The sequence below is a fragment of the Pygoscelis adeliae genome, unplaced genomic scaffold, assembly GCF_000699105.1.
Source record: "Pygoscelis adeliae isolate BGI_AS28 unplaced genomic scaffold, ASM69910v1 Scaffold6, whole genome shotgun sequence".
In the NCBI taxonomy this organism is placed as follows: Eukaryota; Metazoa; Chordata; class Aves; order Sphenisciformes; family Spheniscidae; genus Pygoscelis; species Pygoscelis adeliae.
The window spans coordinates 5,986,063-6,008,927 of record NW_008825075.1 but is presented as its reverse complement, the minus strand read 5'-3'; the positions used below and the strand labels follow the sequence as shown (position 1 = coordinate 6,008,927).

General features: G+C 40.4%; 1 protein-coding gene across 1 annotated transcript in view; it reads right to left on the bottom strand.

The window, feature by feature from the left end:
- The window catches only part of PHLPP1 (PH domain and leucine rich repeat protein phosphatase 1), a 69,064-nt gene that overhangs the window by 44,858 nt on the left and 1,341 nt on the right, over positions 1 to 22,865 (bottom strand). The window contains exons 2-4 of the mRNA XM_009326697.1: positions 22,074 to 22,270; positions 20,472 to 20,597; positions 4,741 to 4,907 (exon numbers count right to left, since the gene is read on the bottom strand). Coding sequence (XP_009324972.1) covers positions 4,741 to 4,907; positions 20,472 to 20,597; positions 22,074 to 22,270 — 490 coding nt within the window. The remainder of the gene's footprint in view (positions 1 to 4,740; positions 4,908 to 20,471; positions 20,598 to 22,073; positions 22,271 to 22,865) is intronic.

Sequence of the window (22,865 nt, the reverse complement as noted above, 5' to 3'; positions counted from 1 at the left end):
AACCAAAAAAGGAGAAAGCAATCTTTTCCAGTGCGTCTACTGGCAGTGCCCTGTGGGGCCTGGCAAGTGGGAAGATGTATATTTGCCATTTCATTAATCCATTTGACTTTCTTCGCTAACCTCAGTTTCATAGACTAAAAGCAATAATCACAAGGAGCACTTCAGTGCACTGAGACCAACCAAGTGGCAGGCTGGAGACTTTCTTCCCTGCTCCTCAATCTCTAGGGACAACCTAGGATCAAACTACATCTCACCCTGACTTCTAGCAAGCTTGTCTGCTGGGTTCACACCAGTTGGGTTGCTAATACTGTTCCCCCCTCGCTATCTGGGAACCTACGTGTTCTCTGAGCAATGACTGCATTTTGAATTACCTACTTACTGCACAATGGGTTTGTAAGGAGGGTTTAGCTTGAGGACTCCCCAAATTCTGGGTTTTCAGATAAAAACCAGCTATCCTACAGTTGGAAGTAGCAAGGGATTTCAGAAACACTTGCATCAATATCTCAGAGTCCTCTAGCCTTCTCATACCCTATAGATGCAACTTCAAGTTAGTGGCACTAACCCAGAAGAGTTTCAGCTGAGATGCCTGAGAAGACAGCTGATTTCTAAAGAGGCTCTGGGAGAGAAAAGATACCAACAGATCTTAAGATAAAAATCCATATAATCACTGTTAATAATTAAAAACCACAATCACAATAACAACTTGTTCTTCAGACAGAATTGGCAAGCATCATTTTGTTTATCATTAAAACAAACTTTGTGGCTTATTACATCCCACTTGCTTTCTTTTTTTTTTTTTTTAAATCTGCAACAGGCTTATATTAAAAATCCACAACTTACTTTTCAATATTAACAAGCAAACAGTATTCTTGATGCCAACAGTTTTTTCCAACAGCACTGACTGAAACAATTATGTATAAATATAAAGCATGCTTAGCCCAGTGAAGCAGAGCAACAGTGAATAAAGACTATGGCTTATTCATTTGCTTCAAACCTAGAGCAATAGTACTCTGCAAAACTAGTAAGCCTGAACTCTTGTTTGCATTTCAGAACAAGAGCTGTGAAGTTGCATTGTAGATAAGGGGACAGTGAGGTTTGGGAACACAGTGTACATATAAATCTCAACTTGATAGTTAAAAAAAAAATCCACCAACCAACATTAAAAGAGTGTAAGCAATAAAATTTGTGACAATTTAAGACAACAGAATGTCTTCAATCACTCCACTTCCAGTATACAGCAGCTAAAACACCAAGGGCTTTAAGGCAAATTCTGACTCGGTAGGGATATTATCACAAGACATGTCAACCGCTTCTAATACTGCAACAGCTGGACAATCTTTCAACTGGGAATCTCCTCTCTCCCCCAAAAGAAAAACACCCTTTCCTATCATTTTAAAAAAGCTACTGTGAGGGAGAACAAGTACCAACATTTGCTGTGTTTTTTTCAGCACAGATGAATTTTCGGAATGCCTACTTTTATATGTAGTATGAAATACGTATTCCCTGGTAAGTAGGAAAAAAATACAGGTAGCTGTACATACCTTTCAACATTCAGACAGTTCAGTGACAGAAGTTCACAGCTGCAGAGTATCTACAGCAACAGAACTTAAAGTTTCAGTAGACAGTAAAGCAAGTGAAAGCGTAGCTACCAGGAAAAAAAAGTGCATCTTCACCTCTGTAAACCTTCACATGCTACCAGCAATTTGGTTCCTGAGATGGAGATTTTTCACTTATGCTATGTACTGAGCAGGACTAAACATCTTATTCAGAAATGCAATAAATTACATTATTTTAACAACTGAAAGAATCATAGAATCATTAAGGTTGGAAAAGACCTCTAAGATCATTGAGTCCAACCATCGACCCAACACCACCATGCCCACTAAACCATGTCCCTAAGCACCGCATCTACACGTCTTTTAAATACTTCCAGGGATGGTGACTCAACCACTTCCCCGGGCAGCCTGTTCCAATGTAACTGCATAAGCAAAAGTAGGAATTCTTGTTTTTTTCCCAATCCATTCCTGACCGTACCTGCCAAGTCAGTGCATATGTCAGCATCTCATTACTATGACCTAGCTGCTTCTAAGTCTACTCAGAGGATAGCTGAAAAGTTGGCATTTTCTTCTGTCTTTGACATACCTCTTGTTTTGAAATACAGCATTCATGAGCATGTTAAATTAGCACCTAAAATGATTTATTAAGAGGAACAGCTAGCACCAAGACCTGCTTATAACTTTATTAATTATTAAATTATAAATTTTCCTAGACTGCCTTGCTAACCAAATTTTAATCGAAAATTGTACCAGGAAGGGTAGGTATATAAATGCCAATGCATTTTGTTCACAACATCCAAGCACATGGTTATTTTGGAGCCTTAAATACTTCTGGGCTTGATTCACTGGTGCTGTGCCCTGTGTGCGGCTGCAATTTAGCAACTGAGAATTTGGTATAAAAGCCAACAGTACCAAATCAGAACAGCAGAGATTTTGTACTTGCTTTGCAGTGGTTTGAAAGAACATGGGCGAACAAAAAAAGACTTTTGGTTTATCCAGTCCAGTTTTACCTCGTACAACCCCCAAAAGATCTGAAAATGGGTTTACGAAATTGGATTAAAAAGAAAAAAAAAGTCAAATAACAACTTGTGTTCCCAGGAATGACTGAGCCTCCCTTACTTTGCACATGCTTTCATACTGGGATTCACTAATAATGTCAAAAAGATACAGTGTTCCCTTCTTGCTAGATATTTGTGTATTTACTCACTACAGAAAAGCAGACTTAAGAGTAGCAGTCGAGCTGGCTCAAAGCTTTTTGGCAGCACAAGTAAAACTCACATTTTCCCACCCTAAAGAGGAGAAGCTGGGACGGTGTTTCCTAGGGCTGAAAGGAGCATGGCTTGGGAGAGCACTCCAGGGTCAGGATCGTGCTTTTGCTGCTGTTGGGAGGCAGAAGATAACCGATGGGGCACTGCTCTTCCTAACCCTCAGCAGTAACTGCCACCTCACACAGCCCTTCCCACTGGGCGCAGCAATGGGAGCAGCAGCAGCTTCCAGCTACTCACTCCCTGGGTGATGCCACCTGTGCTGGATGAAGATAAAGCTGGAGGACATCAGCAGTGGCAGAGGGAAGGTCAGCGCCAAGGGGCAGGAGTTCATGAGGCACTGGCTCTGATCCACTGCAACAGTGTCATATAACCTTCCTAATAATTCATTTTTTTTCCTCCAGAAGTTCACAGACCTTCCTGTGCCGTCTTGGCAAGATCAAAGCAATGGAGGCAGAGCAGACTATCACTCACTGACAGAATAGGACCAGCTCTCAGAAGAACGAGACACTTAATCAGTTTTGCACCACTCCAGGTATATGCCATTTCTCCAGATCTTCCTGATGCAGAATCTCAGAAAACAGGAGAGTTTTATTTGGTCACCTGAACTCTTTCACTCTTGCACGTTCAGGCCCACATTAGCGAGAAAAATGTTAACAGTTTATTAACTTCCAGCAAGACTCTTCAGCTGTTCCTAAAACTGCAGCAACAAGAGAACATTAAACAGACAATGAACATTGCCCATCACATTATTTATAAGTGCTTTCTAATCCCTGACAGAATTAGCTATATGTAGATGGACAAAATATAATCAACTATCTCCTGTACACTTTCCGATATTTAAAAAGGAAAAATTGTAAAAATTCATTAAAATAAAGACATTAATTATCTGTCCATGTTCATCACCTGACTTATGCTGAAATTCCACTTGCTATCTGGAGACCTATACTGACATTCACAGAACGTTTAATCCAGTATTCCTCTCCAGACTTTGTTCATAAGCTCTTGGAATCACTGCCTGCTTTGTTTGTGAAGCAGACCTGCTGGGTTCATTCATCTTCCATTATGCCAAATTTTTTGTTTTTCCAGAATGAAATTGGAATTATATAAAAATACAACAGCCCGCATAATCCATCTTGTATTTTTCAGTTGTTTTTCAAAGAGGAAGGGATTTAGAAATGTGGTTTAAAACATTTCGTTTGAACAAGACCATCCATAAATATAATCCTGAGGTACTCTGCAATTCAGTTACCACTGAAATTAAAAATCACAGTTTTATACTCAGTATGGAAACATTCATCTTTTTGAATACAGAAAGCCTGCTGATTCCACAGTTCTGGGACACATACATTAAATCATTCAGATCAGGGATCGTGCTGCTGTCTACCCATTTGTTACATTCTCACATGAGCTGCAGTGGAAAGAACAACTGGAAGGTCACAGTTACTAGGAAAGATGATTAAGGTTGAGCAGAGTAGAAAGAGGACAGGAATCAGGCTGAATTTATTACATCAGGGCTTTCTTTGCTCGGGGGGTAACAAAAAACTTCTAAGTCAAGTCACACGCAGTACCGTTCCTACCTAGAATGCATCCCTTTGATGGGCAGCTCACAAACTCATATTCACTCACATGAGTCAAAGACTGAAGAACTACAGTGTGGCCTCCGTAGGTACATAAAAACAACACATTCTGAAAACTGCATTTTGGATTGAAAATAGCCTTCTATTTACAAGAAAAACATTAAGTTTCTTATGAAAGCTAGTCTGTTTCTAACACACAGAGTTAACCAGTTCCTGAAGCATTATAGCCAGGCCAATCCTCCACAAGAGGAGGTAGTAATTTTTTAGGAAAGTTCCTGCAGACCAGTGGTTACTTGGCTCCAAGGGCAGAGGAAGACCAGTAGAACCATATCACTTTACCTTTGTAATTCACTAAGTGCTCTGTTTGTGGATGGGCTAGGGTTTAGCCTCAGGAAATTCTGCTTTAAATTGAGATGAGTGAGGTCTTGGCTGTAAAACAAGTTGGCAGGCAGGTGCTCCAGGCTGCAGCATGAAAGATCCACTGAGCTTATGCGTTGTGATGCAACCTGGAAGTCAAGAGGTACACCAATATGTTAATACTGTAATAAAACAAGAACATTTCCTTCACCCCTACTAGCACAAGATAAACTGTTTTTAAGCACAGCAGAAGTCAGCGTCAGCATATATAGCTGATCTAACACAGTTTACATCATTGCTGCAAGTTATGCCACGATCTCTTGCTTTGCCTCAGTGCTAAAACCAGGTCCACAGATGGCTAGCAGGGGGAAATGCACAAAGGTTTGTGAAACTACTAAGTGAAATGGACTCATTTTCATCAATGAAGTTATGCGATACTCTACAACCAGAAAAAAAGATAAGAGATTTGACATAAACTTTAGTTTAGTCCTTTAGTTAGCAAGTAACAGCAGCAAAAACATAGCTCAGAAGTCTTCTATATTGCTGCATGACTGGTCAGTATACACATGTGAGTGGAGGCGAGGGCATAAGAGTCATCACCCTATCTTAGTTTCAAGGGTCAAAAGCAGGTATTAAATGGCAGAAGAAAGAGTTATCCCATTTATATCTTACTGGAGAAAAAATATCACAGCAGCAGCAGCAAAGCACCGAGCACTCCTCTCTTCTCAATGAATTAGAAAACTGTCGAAGAGTGATAAAAATGTGACAAAAACAAAACTGAGATTTGGGGGTTTAACATTGTTTTCTAGAAAGGGGAAGGTAAAACAAACACAGTCTATAGAGGCTAAAGAAATACCACCTGGCACTACATATAGCTAGCGTCATTCCACAGAGACCTATAGTCAACAAATTCAAGTAACAGCAACTCTAGCCTTTATCCAATCTGTAGGATACAGCTGGGTGAACTACATCCTGCTGCTTTACTTATTTACTAGTCTTTATTTAAAAAAAAAAACCAACCCAAACCAACACTGCAATGTAGAATTCTTCTATTTTCTGTCCAATAGTATTAAAAATATCCTTTCATAAAGTAGAGTCATGGAGCTAGCTACATGACAAAGCACCACCACAGAGTAGTACGAGGCAGTGAGGATGGTGGGCAAGGAGGAGGGATCAAATGCTAGAAGGATGACAGGTGTTGTTGGAGCAGGCATGGCTTAGATGAAAGGAGGAGAAACAAACAACTTCACCACTATTTTAGACTTCTGGGACTGCACAAACAGTGCTCAAATGGTTACATGTTCTGTCAGCTGCTCACTGCAAGAGAAGCTATCATTTCGTCATTGGCACTTTTACTGGCCTCACATACTAGGATTCTGGAAGTACAAACACCACATCTAAGGGACAAAAAGAGAAAAAACCCAACAACTCATAATCAGTGCCCAGTGACAGTCTGTAAGAGCTTCTGAACTGATGAAGGAGACACCACCCAACCTTCTGGGCAGAGACACAGCCCTTGCCATAAAGTACCCTGAACCTAGAGACATCATGTTTTGCTGGTGTAAGCGAAGTAGCTTGCAACTTGAAAGGAAGGCCAAGGAGTTTTTTCTTCCTTTTTTTCCTCTCCAGTGCAAGCTACACAGGCCTCAGGATAAGTGATCTCTATTATAAACACACAGCCATAAGCTTCAAGAGGAACAGACGGTGCACTGTTTTTCTCTAATGCGACCGTTAATAATCCAGTCCTCCCACATCCATTAAAATGCTCAAATTTTTGTTACTCAATTAGTTCAGTCCTTTTGTTACTGTAGCTACTATTTTTCTCCCCCTTGTAGTATTAGACAAAAATTATTCATAGGCTATTCTAAGCAGTCATTTCTGAAAGCCAGGTATTCAGTCTATTTATGGTGCCAGAACCTGCCCAGTACAGTACAGTTCTCATCACACTGAAAACACAAGAGATGAAAAAGCGCTGACACCTGTTAAATTAAAAACGAGAATGTGTAATTTCAGGTGTAATACTTACACACACTGGTGCTTCAACTACTTGTTTGGAACGTGATATGAACAGTAATATGCAACCCAGCAGCGCTTAGCAAGGCACGTCACGCTAAAAATATCTAAAGTACCAGAACCGGTAACACTGAGTGCGAACCATGATAAAAGTAACTAACAAATCCAAATTCTACTCTCGTCTAAAAAAAGGATGCAAATCCTTTCTTAATATCATCAAGCCCTGTGAAAAAATCTAGTTAAAAGTAATTTTGTTTATACAAGTTGTATGTTCAGGTTATTTTTTGTTTGCTTGTTTTTTTTAAAGGAATCACTTTGTTATATGAAGAATTTCATGCAATTGACATATACTCAATAATGCCTCTACCACAGCAATAATTGTAAAAGTTAAAACCACATTTTAAAAGGTGTTAGTTCTAGAATCAGCTATAGTTTTATTGAAGTCTTTATGTTAGCAAAAGAGTACTCTTAGAATTAACTTCTGAATTGTTACAAGGAATACCCATATAAACAAACGCAGTTATTCTCCCAGGCAGGGATAAAGACTTTTCTCTTTTCATTGCTCAATACTGTTCTGTAACAAATTCCTAGAGAATAGAGGAACAAGATGAAAAACAAAGAGTGACAAAGGAAAACAACATCTTAACAATACTTTCTTTGGTTCACCAGAAACTTTCATCAGTTGTTTTGAAGTTGAGTATTGAAATTCTGAAATGACATTGTTCCCAAATTGAACAATAAAGGGATATTTCAATCTTGCAATCATCTTCAATTGACTTAAATGCAGTAAGACTCTGCATGTGTGTGTTTGCTATTGTTTATTAAGAGCAAAGCCTTTTTCTAAACGATGATACAGGTTTTAATAAAGCATTGCGTTTCCTTGACTCACCATGGAGAATCACTGCAGAGATACACTGATAAAGGATAAGAAAACACTGACTAGAATATCTCTTATAGTCAAAGAATAAAAAGCATCTGAAAGAAGGGACATTATCTGCAGAAATAGGGTTTCCACTAGAATAAAAAAACAAACAAACAAACAAAAAAACCCCCAAGACATTCCACTGTAAATAAATACCCCAACAAGTTATCAGGGCTGGGTTCAACAGACCTGTGCTCCAATAAAAATACGGAAGAGTCAGTGTGGTAGCAATGCTAGCGGGAAGGTCTTTCTAGATATATGTGGAACGCACATCAAGTGCTCATTATGGCTTATTTGGTGTTTTCTTTTGGAAAACTTAAAAGTATAACTGTTTTATATGCTTTATTTACATGTATAAAACCAAAAAACACAATCAGCACAGTTCATGACTCCCCAGGCAGAAGAAGCCATTGTCATGAGCAACCCCTCTAGAATGTCTTCTCTTCATGTCCTGAACTGCATGCATCCTTAACGTTTGTTTTCACATGAAACCCCTGTTGCATTTCCAGTACTAATAACATGGAGGTAATGACTGGGGTAATGACCTTCTTGGAAGATGGTGAGTGACACCCTCTCAGTTATGGCTACAGCATAAGCTGTAGAGTCAACGCCTGTCTTTGCCAGAGAAGCAGGACACGTAACACTTGGGCAGCAGTGTAGCTTAAACACTTAGCAAGATCTTGTACTTTTTGAAGTACTTTTCAGCTGGGATTTTTAATCATCACAAAGAAACAAGATGAAACACGTGGCTTTCTTCATTCCCTAAATATGACTTTTAAACACTTTATGGCCAATCATTGTATTACAATGTCTCCCATTGTAATACTAGAGGAGTAGAAACAGGATAAGGCCAAACGCAACTTTGAACATCAAACCACAACATCCAATGGAAGACTCTTTTCCTCCAGTTCCTGTTGCAATATCAGTTACACAGTCCTGGCCTACAGTGTTTTAAGTTTGGGGTTTGTTGGTTTTTTTTCCAGTCTCCATGTGAGTATGGCATACTGAAGTGCAGTTTTGAAGAAGTAATATACAACTATAGCACATCTACTACAAAGAACCCTGGATCTACCCACTGCAAACACCAGGAAGCTGTCATCGTGCTTTTAATTTTCCCCCGGCAGCAATGAAATGCAGCTTTATTCCGTGAACACTACCACAAATAATGCTGCCGGAGAGCTCTCTCCCTCCTTTGGGCAGTATGCCTTCTGCCACTCCCTACCTAAGACCTGCACATGTGGCAAAGAACTAGGAGTCTCCCAAATATGAAAACTCATTTTTAAACACGTTACTTGTGCCAGAATAGTACTTAAAAGTATAAACAATGATTCACAAAAGCCAGCAGTACCTTAAAGAAAAAAGATTTCATCAAGGTATTCGATTTTTTTTTTTTTTTAATTTTTTTCTTTTTTAACAATATTTCAAGACTGATGAAAGTATGGTATGGGTTCACGGTATATCTTTAGCAGCTGGCAATAGAAATACAGAAAAATACTCATATCCACCAATATTCTTGCCTCTTCTTGCCACACAGGGCTAAAAAACCACTTTGCTTTGTCCATCAGTATAATGCCACCTCTGTCACTGAGCTATGCAACAAGACTGATTACCGTCTTTGTTTTAAAGCCTTGGCTATACTACAAAAATGATCTGTTGCTGACAATGGATGTCAGCAACGGACACAGCTGAACCCAGCTGTACGGACAAACACGAGCCTTGTTTACACAAGGACATCTTTTGGTGTGACCTGTGGTGTGAATTTAAACCAACGTAATTATGTCTTTTTCCTGTTTACCCTCATCCCATTCCCTATAGCTCTACTCAGATAAGAAATTACTATTTAGGACTTCAACAGAAGACAATTACAATAACTAAACAGCCCACACGGTAAAGGCAGCCAAATTCCCAGTCTGTTTGAACTGAGTCGATGATGTTAAATTACACCTGCTGTAGACACGCTAACGCAAAGGCAGCTTAATTTTTCTCCTTTAGGATTTGTTTCTAAACAGTTTGATAATCATCACATCCCACCAATGCATGCATAAGGCTTAACTAAACAGTGATACGTATGCTTGAAATACCTAAACTAACCACTTTAGCGCAGACAGGTTCTCCTCAAAACTAACCTTGCTTCAAATCCTAATCCTCCTTTCTATTCGAACATCAAAGCCCCGCTCGGCAGAGGCCTCCCTCCGCTGAGCTGAACTCCACAGCCAGGAAACACATCGGTACCCTCAGCTGCAGCCAAGAGCTGAGCAAATGTTCAGGCTGGTAAACAAGCTAATGCCAAAAACCTTAATGAAAGAGGAGGGAAAATAAGAAAAAAGAAAAAAAAAAAAGGTTTTCTTTTGCTTTAAAGCCATGTATTTTCATTTTTAAATGACAGCTTTTAAAATGGGTGCAGTCCAAAGGGTGAAAAGGTAATGGCTTTTCTGGCCTTTCCTTTTTGTTTTCTTTCAAACATTAAATTAGACGCATTCTCACTCAAGCTAAGAGCCTTGCAAAGAAAAGATAAAACTCAGCAGAAGCTTGAAAACATGTCAGTCAGATTCACAAACCCAACAGGCAATGCCATAGGTAAGAGCCGTAATTGCCTACTAAGATGAAGGGCAGGAGCACACGCCAGTATGGCAGCGTTCACAGGGCATGTGCTTCTTGCCCCATCTCTCCTCTGTGGGCAATGCAGCCAAAAGCCTCTGGTACAAACGCCTCATGCCAGCAAGGCTCGGGGGCACGAAGATTATTTAACTTGTCCCTGCTCTCCTCTCCTTAGCTCTGAACAGAGATTTATATAGCATGCAGAAATAGCTCACTTCTATTTTTGGCCCTTGTGCAAAGCTGTAACAATTTAACTGAAAACAGTAGTAGCAAATGTGTGTGGGGAGGGGGAACTGTGGATGTAATGAAGCAGAAGTTGCGCTCCTTTACCCTTCATGATAGGAGTCCAGAAGAAATTTTATAGATGTGAAAGTCAGTGTCCCAGGTTTAGCATCAAGATCTTGAAAGAGAGAATTTGTCAAAAAAAGTGACATTCATCACCTGTCATTTGGAAATGTTTGGTACTATCTGAAGCCATTACCAGAATATGAGTATTTTTGTTCCTCCAGGAGGAAAAGTGCTCTTCTTTTAGAGGTCAGGTACTGGTATCAACATTACACAGGGAACGATAGCAACACTGTTACCTTGGTGGTTGTCACGCTGGGATGTTCACACTGATAAGATGCCTGCAAGGACAAGGCTTAAGATGCAACCTAGAGTTAAGGGACAGTAAATAGCTGTAGCATTAAGCTACTTATAATTCAGACATGGGAATCTCCATTTGGTGGAGCAAGGAATAGTAACATCCTTAAAACAGCTTGACTGAAAACAATTAACCTGTAAATACTGCAAAACAGGTGACAGTCTCACAAAAATTGAGAAATACCCCTTTTTCCTTCTTACAACTTGTGTTAGATTTAATTTTTTACCAAGACAAGCTGCTGTACTGCCAGCACACAGACTTCACATCGAGCAGCCCTCCAGCAAAGACTTTCTTTCAGCATTTACTATAGATTTCAGACTCTTGCCAGTGAGACTTCCAATAGCTCTTCACTTGTCTGAGTCTCCCCAGTCCCACATGGAGCAGGTTGTGGGGTTTTGTCTGTTTTAAATAAGAGCTTATGCTAGGTCCTCAGTTTCTGACCTAGGTTCTCCTAACACAGCTGCATCACATGGATTAATTCTACAGTGAGATGAACTCTCTTCATGCCATTATTTCACAGTAACTCAGAAAGGTCTTCTGACCCAAGTGTTTTATAATACAAACAATCATGAATATAGCTCTGCTGGCCTGGGGCCTAAAACTGGTCTCCAGCACTCATTCCCTCTTCTCCCCGGAGACTTTCCTCCTTCTCCCACTGACTACAGAAGCCTAAGGAGACCAAACGTCCCTAAAATTAGTTTTTGCTAATAATTCCTCTCCTTTTTTCCTCCCTGCTAGACTTTACTTGGAAAGGCTCTCAGTGTTACAGCCATTCAGTTTCAAGACTGACTCAGTTATCACCTTATACGTACTGAAGTACTGTGCAGTATGTCAGTCCCTGCAACCCCCTCCAGTCTCACGGGATCTGTTCACCACAGACACCTAGTTCCCCTGAGCTTCATTAAGAGAAAAGTTACATTCCCCCACTCACTCCCACCCCTCTACCCCCAGAGATTACTGAAAACACTTCGGGATCCTCCTGGATTGAACACACCTTACAAGGTAACATCTGCGACACCTCACTGAGCTTCTAGCTGTAAGCCATGAAGATGCTTTCCTGTGTTTATGAGAGACCTGCACAAATTCGGCTTCAATAATATCAGAACCTGACTTAGAGGCTTCAAAAAAACATTATTTGAAAGCTATTCTAGATGTGTGGGCGATACCTAGTTTTCTGCTCTCACTCTTGGCTGCAATACTTCAATAACTACTGTATTATTAACTAAAGGCAGCAAGTCCAAAACAAGGACCACAAACTCTCTAAATTTCAGCAAGGAAAAAACAAATTAAAATAGTGAAGCTATAGTTTGGCTAGAACAGAAATTAAAAGAAAAGCTTGAAGTCACCAATTACACCACTTTGGAAACAGCTGAACTATTTTGACATGGAAAACTAACCAACTGAGCCAAAACACCAAGCTTCCCTCCCAAACCATTAAGAGAGAGACTATAACGAAACACACTCAGAAATTCATTTCCAAAACATCAACTAACCTCTAACAACAAAAGGTGCAAAATAATAGGTTTTGTGGGGAAAGAGGAGGAGGAACGCTTTCAAGTGTTACCATCAAAAGAGAAACAAAACTGGCTTCAAGTTTGCTTTGCCCAATCTTCTGCTTTCAGACTTGCGATGACAAGAAGCCACCCACAGCAAGAATGACCAGGTATGACTGCAGAGCAAAGGTCCCAAATATCGACGATTTCACACACACACACACAAAAGGAAGTCAAGTTCCACATGGAAACCAGAGGTTTGTTTATGTTCGAATACTTGTAATCACCGCTAAAAGGAAGCTGTGGGTTTATTTTTAGGGATCTATTTTTAGAGAAAGCATTATCTCAATATTGTCATTTTATGGTATTAGAGGAAAAAATGGTTTCCTTGTACTAAACTTAGAGTCATCACGTTTCCTGTAAGTAAGGATCAGCTCAAAAAAAACCACACTGAAAAATGAGAAAATCTTTCAGGGTTCTTTTTTCTTCATTTGACGTTGAATCAACAGTTGCAAACAGGCTAATGACACTTCTTAGTCTCACAAATTTGAAGAAACCTGGATAGTTGTTATCCTCAAAGAAAACAAGCTTTTTGCAGAGCCTGGGATTTGGTTAAAGGCTATTTTCAAAAGATGCCACTGATGTTCGCATTATACGAAACTCATTTTTAGGTCATACTAGTATAGAGACCCATTTTCAAGCCTCCAAGCACTACTGGCATAAGAAACAAACCAACTACTGCATGGTCACCCTCTCAGTGACCAGCATGTCCGTGACCTCCAACCTGTCCCCAACATACACACAAACACGGCAGCCCAGAATCATGATGGTACATTCAAACACATGGAATAAGACTACAAAGTTACAAGAAAATGTCAGAAACTCCTAACTGCAACTCAAATAGTTTGTTGCACACAACAATTCTCTGTAGAATTATCAAAGGTAATAACCAATAGCGAAAGGTAAAAGCAAAAATACACATCCAGACATTCAGATCTCACGGAAACTAAGCTAAAGTTCTCTACAGTTTTCCTCCAGAAGAGGGATAGCCATTGTTTAGGAGGCTAAACAGACACCTGGAGAGGAGATACTGCATCCCGTGACTCTAAAGTATAAATTGGCAGCACTATAACAAGTAACTTCCCAAATAACTTAGAATAAACTACTTCATCCTTGCATATGATTTTTCCCTGCACTTGCCATTGGCACTGCTCTGTGGTCAAGGCTTTGGAAAAAGGTATTCTGAGCTGGTTCTGACCAGTAAGCATTAGAAAAGCCTGTCCTTAATGCCTCCAGAGAAAACTGAGGTTTGGTAATAAAAATCCCTGCAGTGATGAACTCTGTAAAGACGTTACAGCTCATTATAGTATCTATAAACATATATGAAACAGATCAATCGGCTAGTGGGCAAGCCAAAGCAAGTACAACGTACGGCTAATATAACCATGAAACTAGTGCCTTCAAGCCTTCTTTACAGGATGAAGGCCATATTTTGTATTAAAAAGCTCTGCAAAGCCTGTTTTCCACACTGAAGTTGGAATCTGCACTTTAGTCTTTCTCCTGGTTGACCATGCCTGATATGAGAAAGTCAAGACATTAGCATCTGACAGTATCTGAAATAAAGATGAAGCTACATGCACAAGTGGATATGGCTTATTACCCATCACTTTAATTAATGAGCAGAAACTTCTGTGCTGAAGGAAATGACAGTCCCACAGTTGATTACCTTTCACTAGCTCAAAGGTGGATGAAGCACAGCTGAAAAGCAGGTACTTCTCTAATCAGTAACACTCAATTGTTGCTCACTGCATTTCCTCAGCACTATTCCTGTAAAACACTTGCACAAGCTGATCATCTTGGTCTCCTGTTTTGGAAATATATTTGCATAACTGCAATCAAGTTCAGAAATTAATTTCTAAATTCTATAGAATTTAGTTATATAAATATGGTCTGTAACACCAAGCTTGTATGCAGTCAGAACTTGGACCTTTTTTTCCTCAGCAGAAATAAAAATCATATTACTAGAGTCATAGATCAGCTTCATCCTCCTCACACGGTCAGCCTCACACTTCACAACATAGTCTCTGAACACAAGTGTCAAACTTGTACTGAAAAAATAGCTAGAAGACTGAGGCAGCTGGTCAGAACTAGGTAACTTGAGAGATAAAAAACCTAAAACATTAATTTTGCACTTCTGCTCCAGGTAGGTCTCTACACAAGTTGAGGAAAGATGGAGATTACTGCTGCAGAGGCTCCTGCATTACTTACTTGTATAGTATAAACTAAATTCAAATCCATTGTTATTTTCTGCTAGTTTCATGGTGCAAATAAATGTATGAAGAGAGCATTCTGTGCTGACATGAAAGGAGTAAGTCCAATATGGCAGCACACCCTTCTCCCTTGAATTTGCTATTCTTGCTATTTTTAGCATTTTTTAAACATAATGTTGTATTGAGTTTGCGTGGCAAGGTTTTGGTAGCGGGGGGGCTACAGGGGGGGCTTCTGTCAGAAGCTGCTAGAAGCCTCCCCCATGTCCAATAGAGCCAATGCCAGCTGGCTCCAAGATGGACCTGCCGCTGGCCAAGGCTGAGCCCATCAGCGATGGTGGTAGTGCCTCTGGGATAACGTATTTAAGAAGGTGGAAAAAAACCCACCCCTGCGTAATTGCAGCGGGAGAAAGGAGTGAGAACATGTGAGAGAAACAACTCTGCAGACACCCAGGTCAGTGAAGAAGGAGGGGCAGGAGGTACTCCTGGTGCCGGAGCAGAGATTCCCCTGCAGCCTGTGATGAAGACCATGGTGAGGCAGGCTGTCCTCCTGCAGCCCATGGAGGTCCAGTGGGGCAGGCTGTCCCCCTGCAGCCCATGGAGGTTAATGGTGAAGCAGATATCCACCTGCGGCCCGTGGAGGACTCCATGCCAGTGCAGGTGGATGCCTGAAGAAGGCTGTGACCCTGTGGGAAGCCCATGCTGGAGAAAGCTCCTGGCAGGACCTGTGGCCCTGTGGAGAGAGAGGAGCCCATGCTGGAGCAGGTTTGATGGCAGGACTTGTGACCCCGTAGGGGACCCACGCTGGAGCAGTTTGTGAAGAACTGCAGCCTGTGGGAAGGACTTACATTAAAGAAGTTCATGGAGGACTGTCTCCCGTGGGAGGGACCCCACACTGGAGCAGGGGAAGAGTGTGAGGAGCCCTCCCCCTGAGGAAGAAGGAGCGACAGACACAATGTGTTAGAGCTGACCGCAACCCCCATTCCCCGTCCCCCTGCGCCACTCAGCAGGGAGAAGGTAGAGAAACCGGGAGTCAAGTTAAGCCCAGGAAGAAGGGAGGGGTGGGGGGAAGGTGTTTTTAAGATTTCGTTTTTATTTTCTCATTATCCTACTCTGATTTGACTGGTAATAAATTAAATTAATTTTCCCCAAGTCGAGTCTGTTTTGCCCGTGATGGTAATTGTGAGTGATCTCTCCCTGTCCTTATCTCAACCCACGAGCCTTTCGTTATACTTTCTCTCCCCTGTCCAGCTGAGGAGGGGGAGTGATAGAGCAGCTTTGGTGGGCACCTGGTGTCCAGCCAGGGTCAACCCGCCACAAATGTACACTGACATCATAGTTTAGTCTCTCCTTTTTCACAGCAGGCTAGGGTCGTCTGGAACACCATACGCATTTCCACTGCAGACTTGAAGACAAAGGTGACTGAAACAGGGAAGGGAAAATATAAAGTCACGCAGGAGAAAACTCTTAAATTTGACAGTTTTTAAATCAAGAATCTCTTTTTGGATATTCCTCGTATTTTAAACAAGAGGGTTCTTTTGTGCATAGGTGCAAATCCACCCTGGCACCTAAGCCCCACGCAACAGCTGTTATTACAGCCAGAGCTGCGCAACTCAGCCTGGGAAGCTGATGGTGTGCACACACACACGGCTGCGTGCCTGTACATCTCTACCTATCTACATGTATAGTGCGCCCATGCACAGGCAGCTTATGTGAGGCAGTCGTGCATTATTTATAGCCCTTGCCTCTCATCGCCTCTCTTCCTCTACCTGCCCAGTTGAACCAAGCACTAAAGCAGGAAACAATTGTCGCATGAAGCTGTCGACACACTTCCTGCTCTTCTAAAGCCGAGAGGGGAGAAGTTCTGCGGGGTCAGATAACCCGCCTCAGCATGCCCAGTGATGCACGCTATTTCCAAGAAGATAAAATTCTGTACTACATCCCTGCATAAGCTCTGCAATACTGAATTTCTGAGGCAGATGTTGACACCCCATTTTAATTGTATGCCTTGGAACACGGAGGACTGATAACCCTTTTTACTCCGGCCAAACCGTCCACTGTCATGAGTAGCGTAGTAGCCAACACTTACACAGCAATTTCACGTTGAAAAATGTTAAACTAAGTTTAGCTGTTAGAAGTGTCAAACAGCAGGAGCTCACCACCACACCCCAAATATAAGCCTCATAACAGCAAGTTCCACCACTCAGTAACACCTTATACATAAAACCTCTCTCTCTTCTGCTACATTAAGGGTGTAGTTTTTTAGGTTTTGGAAGTGGCAAACACTGAAAGCCCTCATCACGTCCTCTTTACTGTTAACTGCACATTCTTTGCCTGTCCTTCTGCGTTTGACGTTCAAGTAGTAAACAGTGGCAGATCAGAATCACTCTGCAAGTAATTGTGTGGGTTCCAGAACCATCATGCCAACTTTATGCAGACAAAATTCTTTAAAGCCATGAAAATGTCCCTTTCTTCCCCCTCCGCTCCCCCTCCCAGTTGCATAAGCTTATTTTTCAACATTTGGCAACAGAATGAACATATTAGATCACAAAGGACCAAATTTGTTGTTGTCTTCCTTTTGAGCTTCCTTAATTAGGACTCCAGTATTTGGAAAGTAAGAGGAAAGAAATGCACTGTGGTATAGAACTATCAATATTAACGAACAAGCCACATTTCCAGCTTTTAAAAATATTCTGTTTGAGGCTAAATCAGCATATCTGAAAGTGACCTATTTGGAATAAGTATGTCACCAAGTTCGATATTTAGGTCAGTATTTGTGCAGTAATTCCAGTCTGTCCTGAAAACAGCAGTTCTGTTCACCTCACGACACACACATACAGAAAAACCAATCCTAACACCTATTCACAAACCCCTTCCAAAAATTTACTGGGGCAGAGCACAAGAGCTGTCTTGGCGAAGATAGCTTTCACTGTTAGAATGAATCAGATTATACAGGAGCGATGCTCATTTTTAATTAAATTGAGCCCAAGTCTCTGCAAACATGAATTCAGAACTTCTCTAGCATACATATTTATTGCAGGAGTGATGTGTTAGGATTTGTCTCATTCTGGAACACCACTAAAAAGTCAACATTGCCAATATTCTGTGGGGAGAAAGACTGCAGAGCAAGCATTCTTTGCAAAGTCTCCTTTCAAGATTAAGCTTGTTATTTAAAAGTCAAAATAACATCATCTTCTAGCTCTTTTGAAGTATACAGAAGACAGACATGAAAATTTTTTTCATAGTTAAAAACTGAATTGAGCAATTTTAATGAAGTATTTTACCAGGGATCTCCTTCTGCATTAAAATTTATCATTAAAGCTTTCATTACACTTGTAATGAATACTTGTAAGTATCAGAAGCCTCAGTTTTCAGCAGCACACGTCAGGAGCATGAAGGACTGCAGAAAAACTACCACTGAACATAAGTTAACACGAATGTCAGTTTCAAAACAAATGCCATTAAATAACACCTATATTTAAAATACAGTCTTAAATATTATTCATAACAATTCACAAAAGTGCAAGTACTACATACACCACCACAATTAAAGAAGAATCTGTAAGCATCATGTGACCTAGCCCATAACAAGAAACTAGAAGCTCAGCGTTAGAGAGCCATAAAAACTCCCTTCCTAAATTTGCTTGCCTTTAGACATACAATGCTTTACACGGTATTTTCTTGGTTAGCAAGAACATTTCAACTTCTTTGAACTTGAGCAGCTTCCAAGCACCTGAGGCAGAGTACCTCATATGAATGTTGGGGTTTTTTTCCTGCGTGAGAACACCAGCTTGCTTGAACTACAGAGCTGAAGATGAAACTTTTTCTCATTTATTTGTACATGTAAATCAGGGATGATGCACCTTACAATTAAGCACTTGGACACGAACAGCATCAGCTGGAGGAAATTTGAGTTACTTTTGTGGCATTACTAGTTTCTCCATTTCTGTTCTTCAGAAGCAGTGTTACTGCCCAGTACTTCCCACACAACTACCTTGCATACAAACATGCTTGTCTCTGTTTTTCAGTCTAAGGATAGAAAACCCAAACATTAAAAAAGCACTTGAAGTGGCAAAGTACTGTTTCGAAATCCATACATCCAGTTTTTTTTGGGGGCTGGGAAGTTGGGGAAAACGAAGCATCTTTTTTTTTTTTCCTCGAAGCATGTTTTACCAACAAAAAGAATAGCATAGCGAGTTTCTTCAGTTCTGACAGTCTGAAAAGACACTTGAAACTATGTATTTTCCTTCTACTCTTACATAAGAAAAATGAGAGGATATCATGAGTGCATGGGATATGTTCTCATGCTGGCTATCGTCCCAATGCTGTTAGTCATTTGGGTGAACCAGAGAGAAAGAGAGAAGCACAGCATGGCACAGAACAAGCTTATGCTGCCAGTAATTCAGAAGGGCTTTCTGGCCATTTATCTCTACTTCTGAAGTTCATTGTTTTCCACTGTTTTTCTCACTCATTAGATTTGCCTTTCATTTATCTGATGTCAATGCCTCTAGAGATGAAAGGGCACTACTCTCCCAGAGAGAGCCACAAAGCAGCAAGAACTCAAAAACCTGACAGACCATGCCTCACCGTCTCATAAAACACGCCTTGGGGATTTTTACCTTGAGGCTTAACAGACCTGAGCGGGGATGCCAGAACAGCGTCTTTAAAAAGAATTTTAAAACATACTAGAAAAAAACCTAAAGGACATTTTAAATGATGCATGTGTTGGGAGGTGCAATAGTTACTGCTCAAAAGAAGTTTGACATAATAATCAGACCTCTTAAAAAAGCCCACAACCCAGGCTGTACCACTGGCAATAGGCTGGATAATACATTATTGGAATCTAAAAAGACAGAACAGATCTAGTGTGCCATAAATATCTTTAAGTAGTACTACATAAAACCAAGTTGCTTTAACAAAGCAAAGAGCATGAACAGACAGCTCTATGAAGTATAAAACTAATGGACAGTTTAGGCCCAACTGACAGCACAGTAAAAGAACTTGCGTGTTAAAAATAAAAAAAACAGTGGTTCAAGATACATAAATTACTTTAGAGAGGATTTATCAAAAAAGTGGCAGGGATTAAGAGATAAAACAGGTAATTGCAAAAACAACCTTTCAACAACACAAAGTGAAACTGAAGAGTCAAACAAAATAATGCAAGACAAATTCCCATACTAAATTGTGCTCTAAGCACAGTATAAAATTTAGTTTACGAAGGCTTTAGTTAGTATTTTTTTTACTGACATAAAATGATTGCTTATTAAAAAAAAACCCAAAATCAAATAGTTATAAAACTAAAGAGAGATTCAGCAACATCTCCAAGCAAGAAAAAAAATTCCTTAATTCTAGCAATTTAACCTTTAAATGAATTTTTTTAAAAATCGAATCGACACTATTTTAGGTTTTATTAACACTGAAATAAAGCTTTTAAAACTGAAATTCTGAAAGTTGTATTTGCCACCCTTTTTGTTCTAATGGTCTCAACTCCATCCGTCCAGCTGGATCATGACAAGAAAAGGGAGAAAGTCCAGCACAGCACTTTGCTTACACAGCCATGGTAGAAAGAAGTCTCAGTATAAACACAGAAAAATTCACCTCCCTATTGCCTGTTACCAAGAGCTCCCAAATTGAGGGTTTTTTTGTGCACCGCTAACAGCAGCAGCAGCTCATGATAACAAACCCAGAGGAATGACTATATCACTGCATGGAGAACACAGAACTGAGGGAAACACTAAAAACCACCCCATTCAGGCAGGAATTAGCACTCTCCTCACCTTTGATGCTTGTCGAAGCCATCGCAAATATTCAGTGAAATTATCGAAACAAATGTAGTAGGTCTGGCTTTGAGGTCCAGAGGAGCTGAATGCTAAACAGTGCTGGTGCTTTTTCACTTCTTCCACCTACAGCAGAGACACAAAACTGTTAGTGAACAAGAGTCAAAAGCCTCTTTGCAGAACTCCCCAGGGCAAAGTTAAAGTGTGCCCAAGAGGAGCTCTTCAAGTAGAGTTGGACTAACCCTCTCAAGCACTCAAGCTGGATCTTGACTGTCAAACTTTCATGAAATCTACACAAGCAAGGAATGAGAACAGAAGGATGAAGGAACCAAAGGAGAAAAACACTAAGAACATCAACATTTTAAGAGAGACTGAGCACCATAAAAGGCTTCCCAGTGAAACACATTTAAGGCTGTCTTTATACAGCCTAAAGAAGTACAATTTATACTCCTGGTTATTAAAAACAGGCTTAACAAAATGCTTCTCTTACAGCCCAATTAAATTCTTTGGCATTTCTCAACTTGCTAAAACACACCCAGAATACATCATTCTGCTACCATACACGCGAAATCCCACACAACTTATGGTCTCAATGTCTCAGCACCGCATTCTGGAAAGCCTTTGCAAACCAGGAAGTGCAGAGTATTTATGGGGTTGAGGAAGAATATTTTTTGAGCGATAATTTAAAAACCACTTAGTTCTGTGCCAAGCATCCTCCTCCCAAGCTTTGTCAGCAGAAGCCCTCGGTACATTTTTCTCAGCATGGTTCTCCTTTTCTTTTAACATTTGTTGTCAACTTACTGCTTAACACAGTCTGCATGTTTTACATTACACGAGGCATTTCTGTGCAAAAACAACTTAGAAATTCCATGTTAAGCAATTTAAAAAGGTACACAATCTCTTCTCTTTTTAAATTTAAAAAAGAATAAAAATCTTTTTCATCTTAAAGAGAAGGCCAATGGAGACCTGAATCCTGTCCTCTCCAGTGTGCTACAGCCAGGAATACAATTCACTGTCAGAGTTCAGCCACTGCTGCTAAGAGAGGAAAATGTCTTTACTTCAGTACCTCCAGGGAAGAGTTGAAGAATCATGTGAAGAATCATGAAAGGAGATAGGAAAAACGGCTCCTAGAAGAAGGGACTACTTTCCACATTGCTAGTATAGAATGTTAATGAATCAACTTTAGACTGCATATATAACATTGTGAAGCTTGTTTCTCTCCCAATGACTCTTAAGAACCAAATTTATCAGTATGCAAGGTAAAAGAGCATTACTTCAGGTGTAAATTCATCCTCAAGCTAACGATCCTCTTCCCATTACCTCGGCTAATCAAGCCAATAATAGTGTTCTGAAACACTCTTTAGACTGAAATAGCAATGTTGTAATCTTACTGTCTTTACTAAAGTTTCACAGAATCACAGAATGGTTGAGGTTGTAAATTGTTAAATATGACTCTGACCATAATCGAAAGTCATTTATATACTTTGATAACCCCATTTACAGAAACAAGCTTTTGAGGGGCTAAGAATCACCATAATTGAATGCAATCTTCTCTGCGTAAAGAGATAGGGGTTAAGCAAGCAAATACAAAAAATATCTTACTTTTCCACCAATTAAAGGGAGGACATGCATCTTTCCAGTCTGGCTTTCTTTTACCGATGAGACAATTAGGCATGTTCCACAAAGGATAGCTTGGCGTCTTGTCCATCTGTTGACTGGCAAATGTATTTTCCCTTTTCGAACATTGTACATTCCTGAGAGCTGAATCCGTTCCGAACTGCCAATGCTGTGGGGCTTTCCTGAAATAGAAACAAAAGCATCCACTTAATCAGGGAAAATCTTTGCCTCTTTCACTCAAGTCATCCTGAGACTTTATCAGCAAGTTTTCAAGCTACAGACCGCAGCGCAGCAAATGAAACACAGCCTCAAAACCATGCAAGCAGGTAATTTAGTATCAGCTTCAGTACAGGCATCTTTCACAGGTAGAAGTATATGACAGGTTGGTATCATGGAGAGCAGACCACAGTCTTGCAGTACATGAAACAGTCTGCGATAGTCACAGAAGTACCAATTAATGGTACCAGCCTTCTCTATGGGACCTGGAAATCAAACGTTCATCCTCAACAGTAATTAATTGGTTACAGTTGAGTTCACATTGACTGTTTGGTAACTGCAAAAGACGGTGATGTACTGCATGCTGACCCACACCTTTGCACTTCCATGTCTCTTCTGGGCATCCGTAAGATCATGGTTTGAATAGCTTCAACAGCTTCCCAAAGAATACAGTTCCTGTTCTCTCCAGCCCGCCCTGTTCAGTCCAAACCCCACAGCACAGGTAGTACACTCAGCCACAATGTAAACAGATGCAACCTAGATGAAACCCCTCAAAGACCG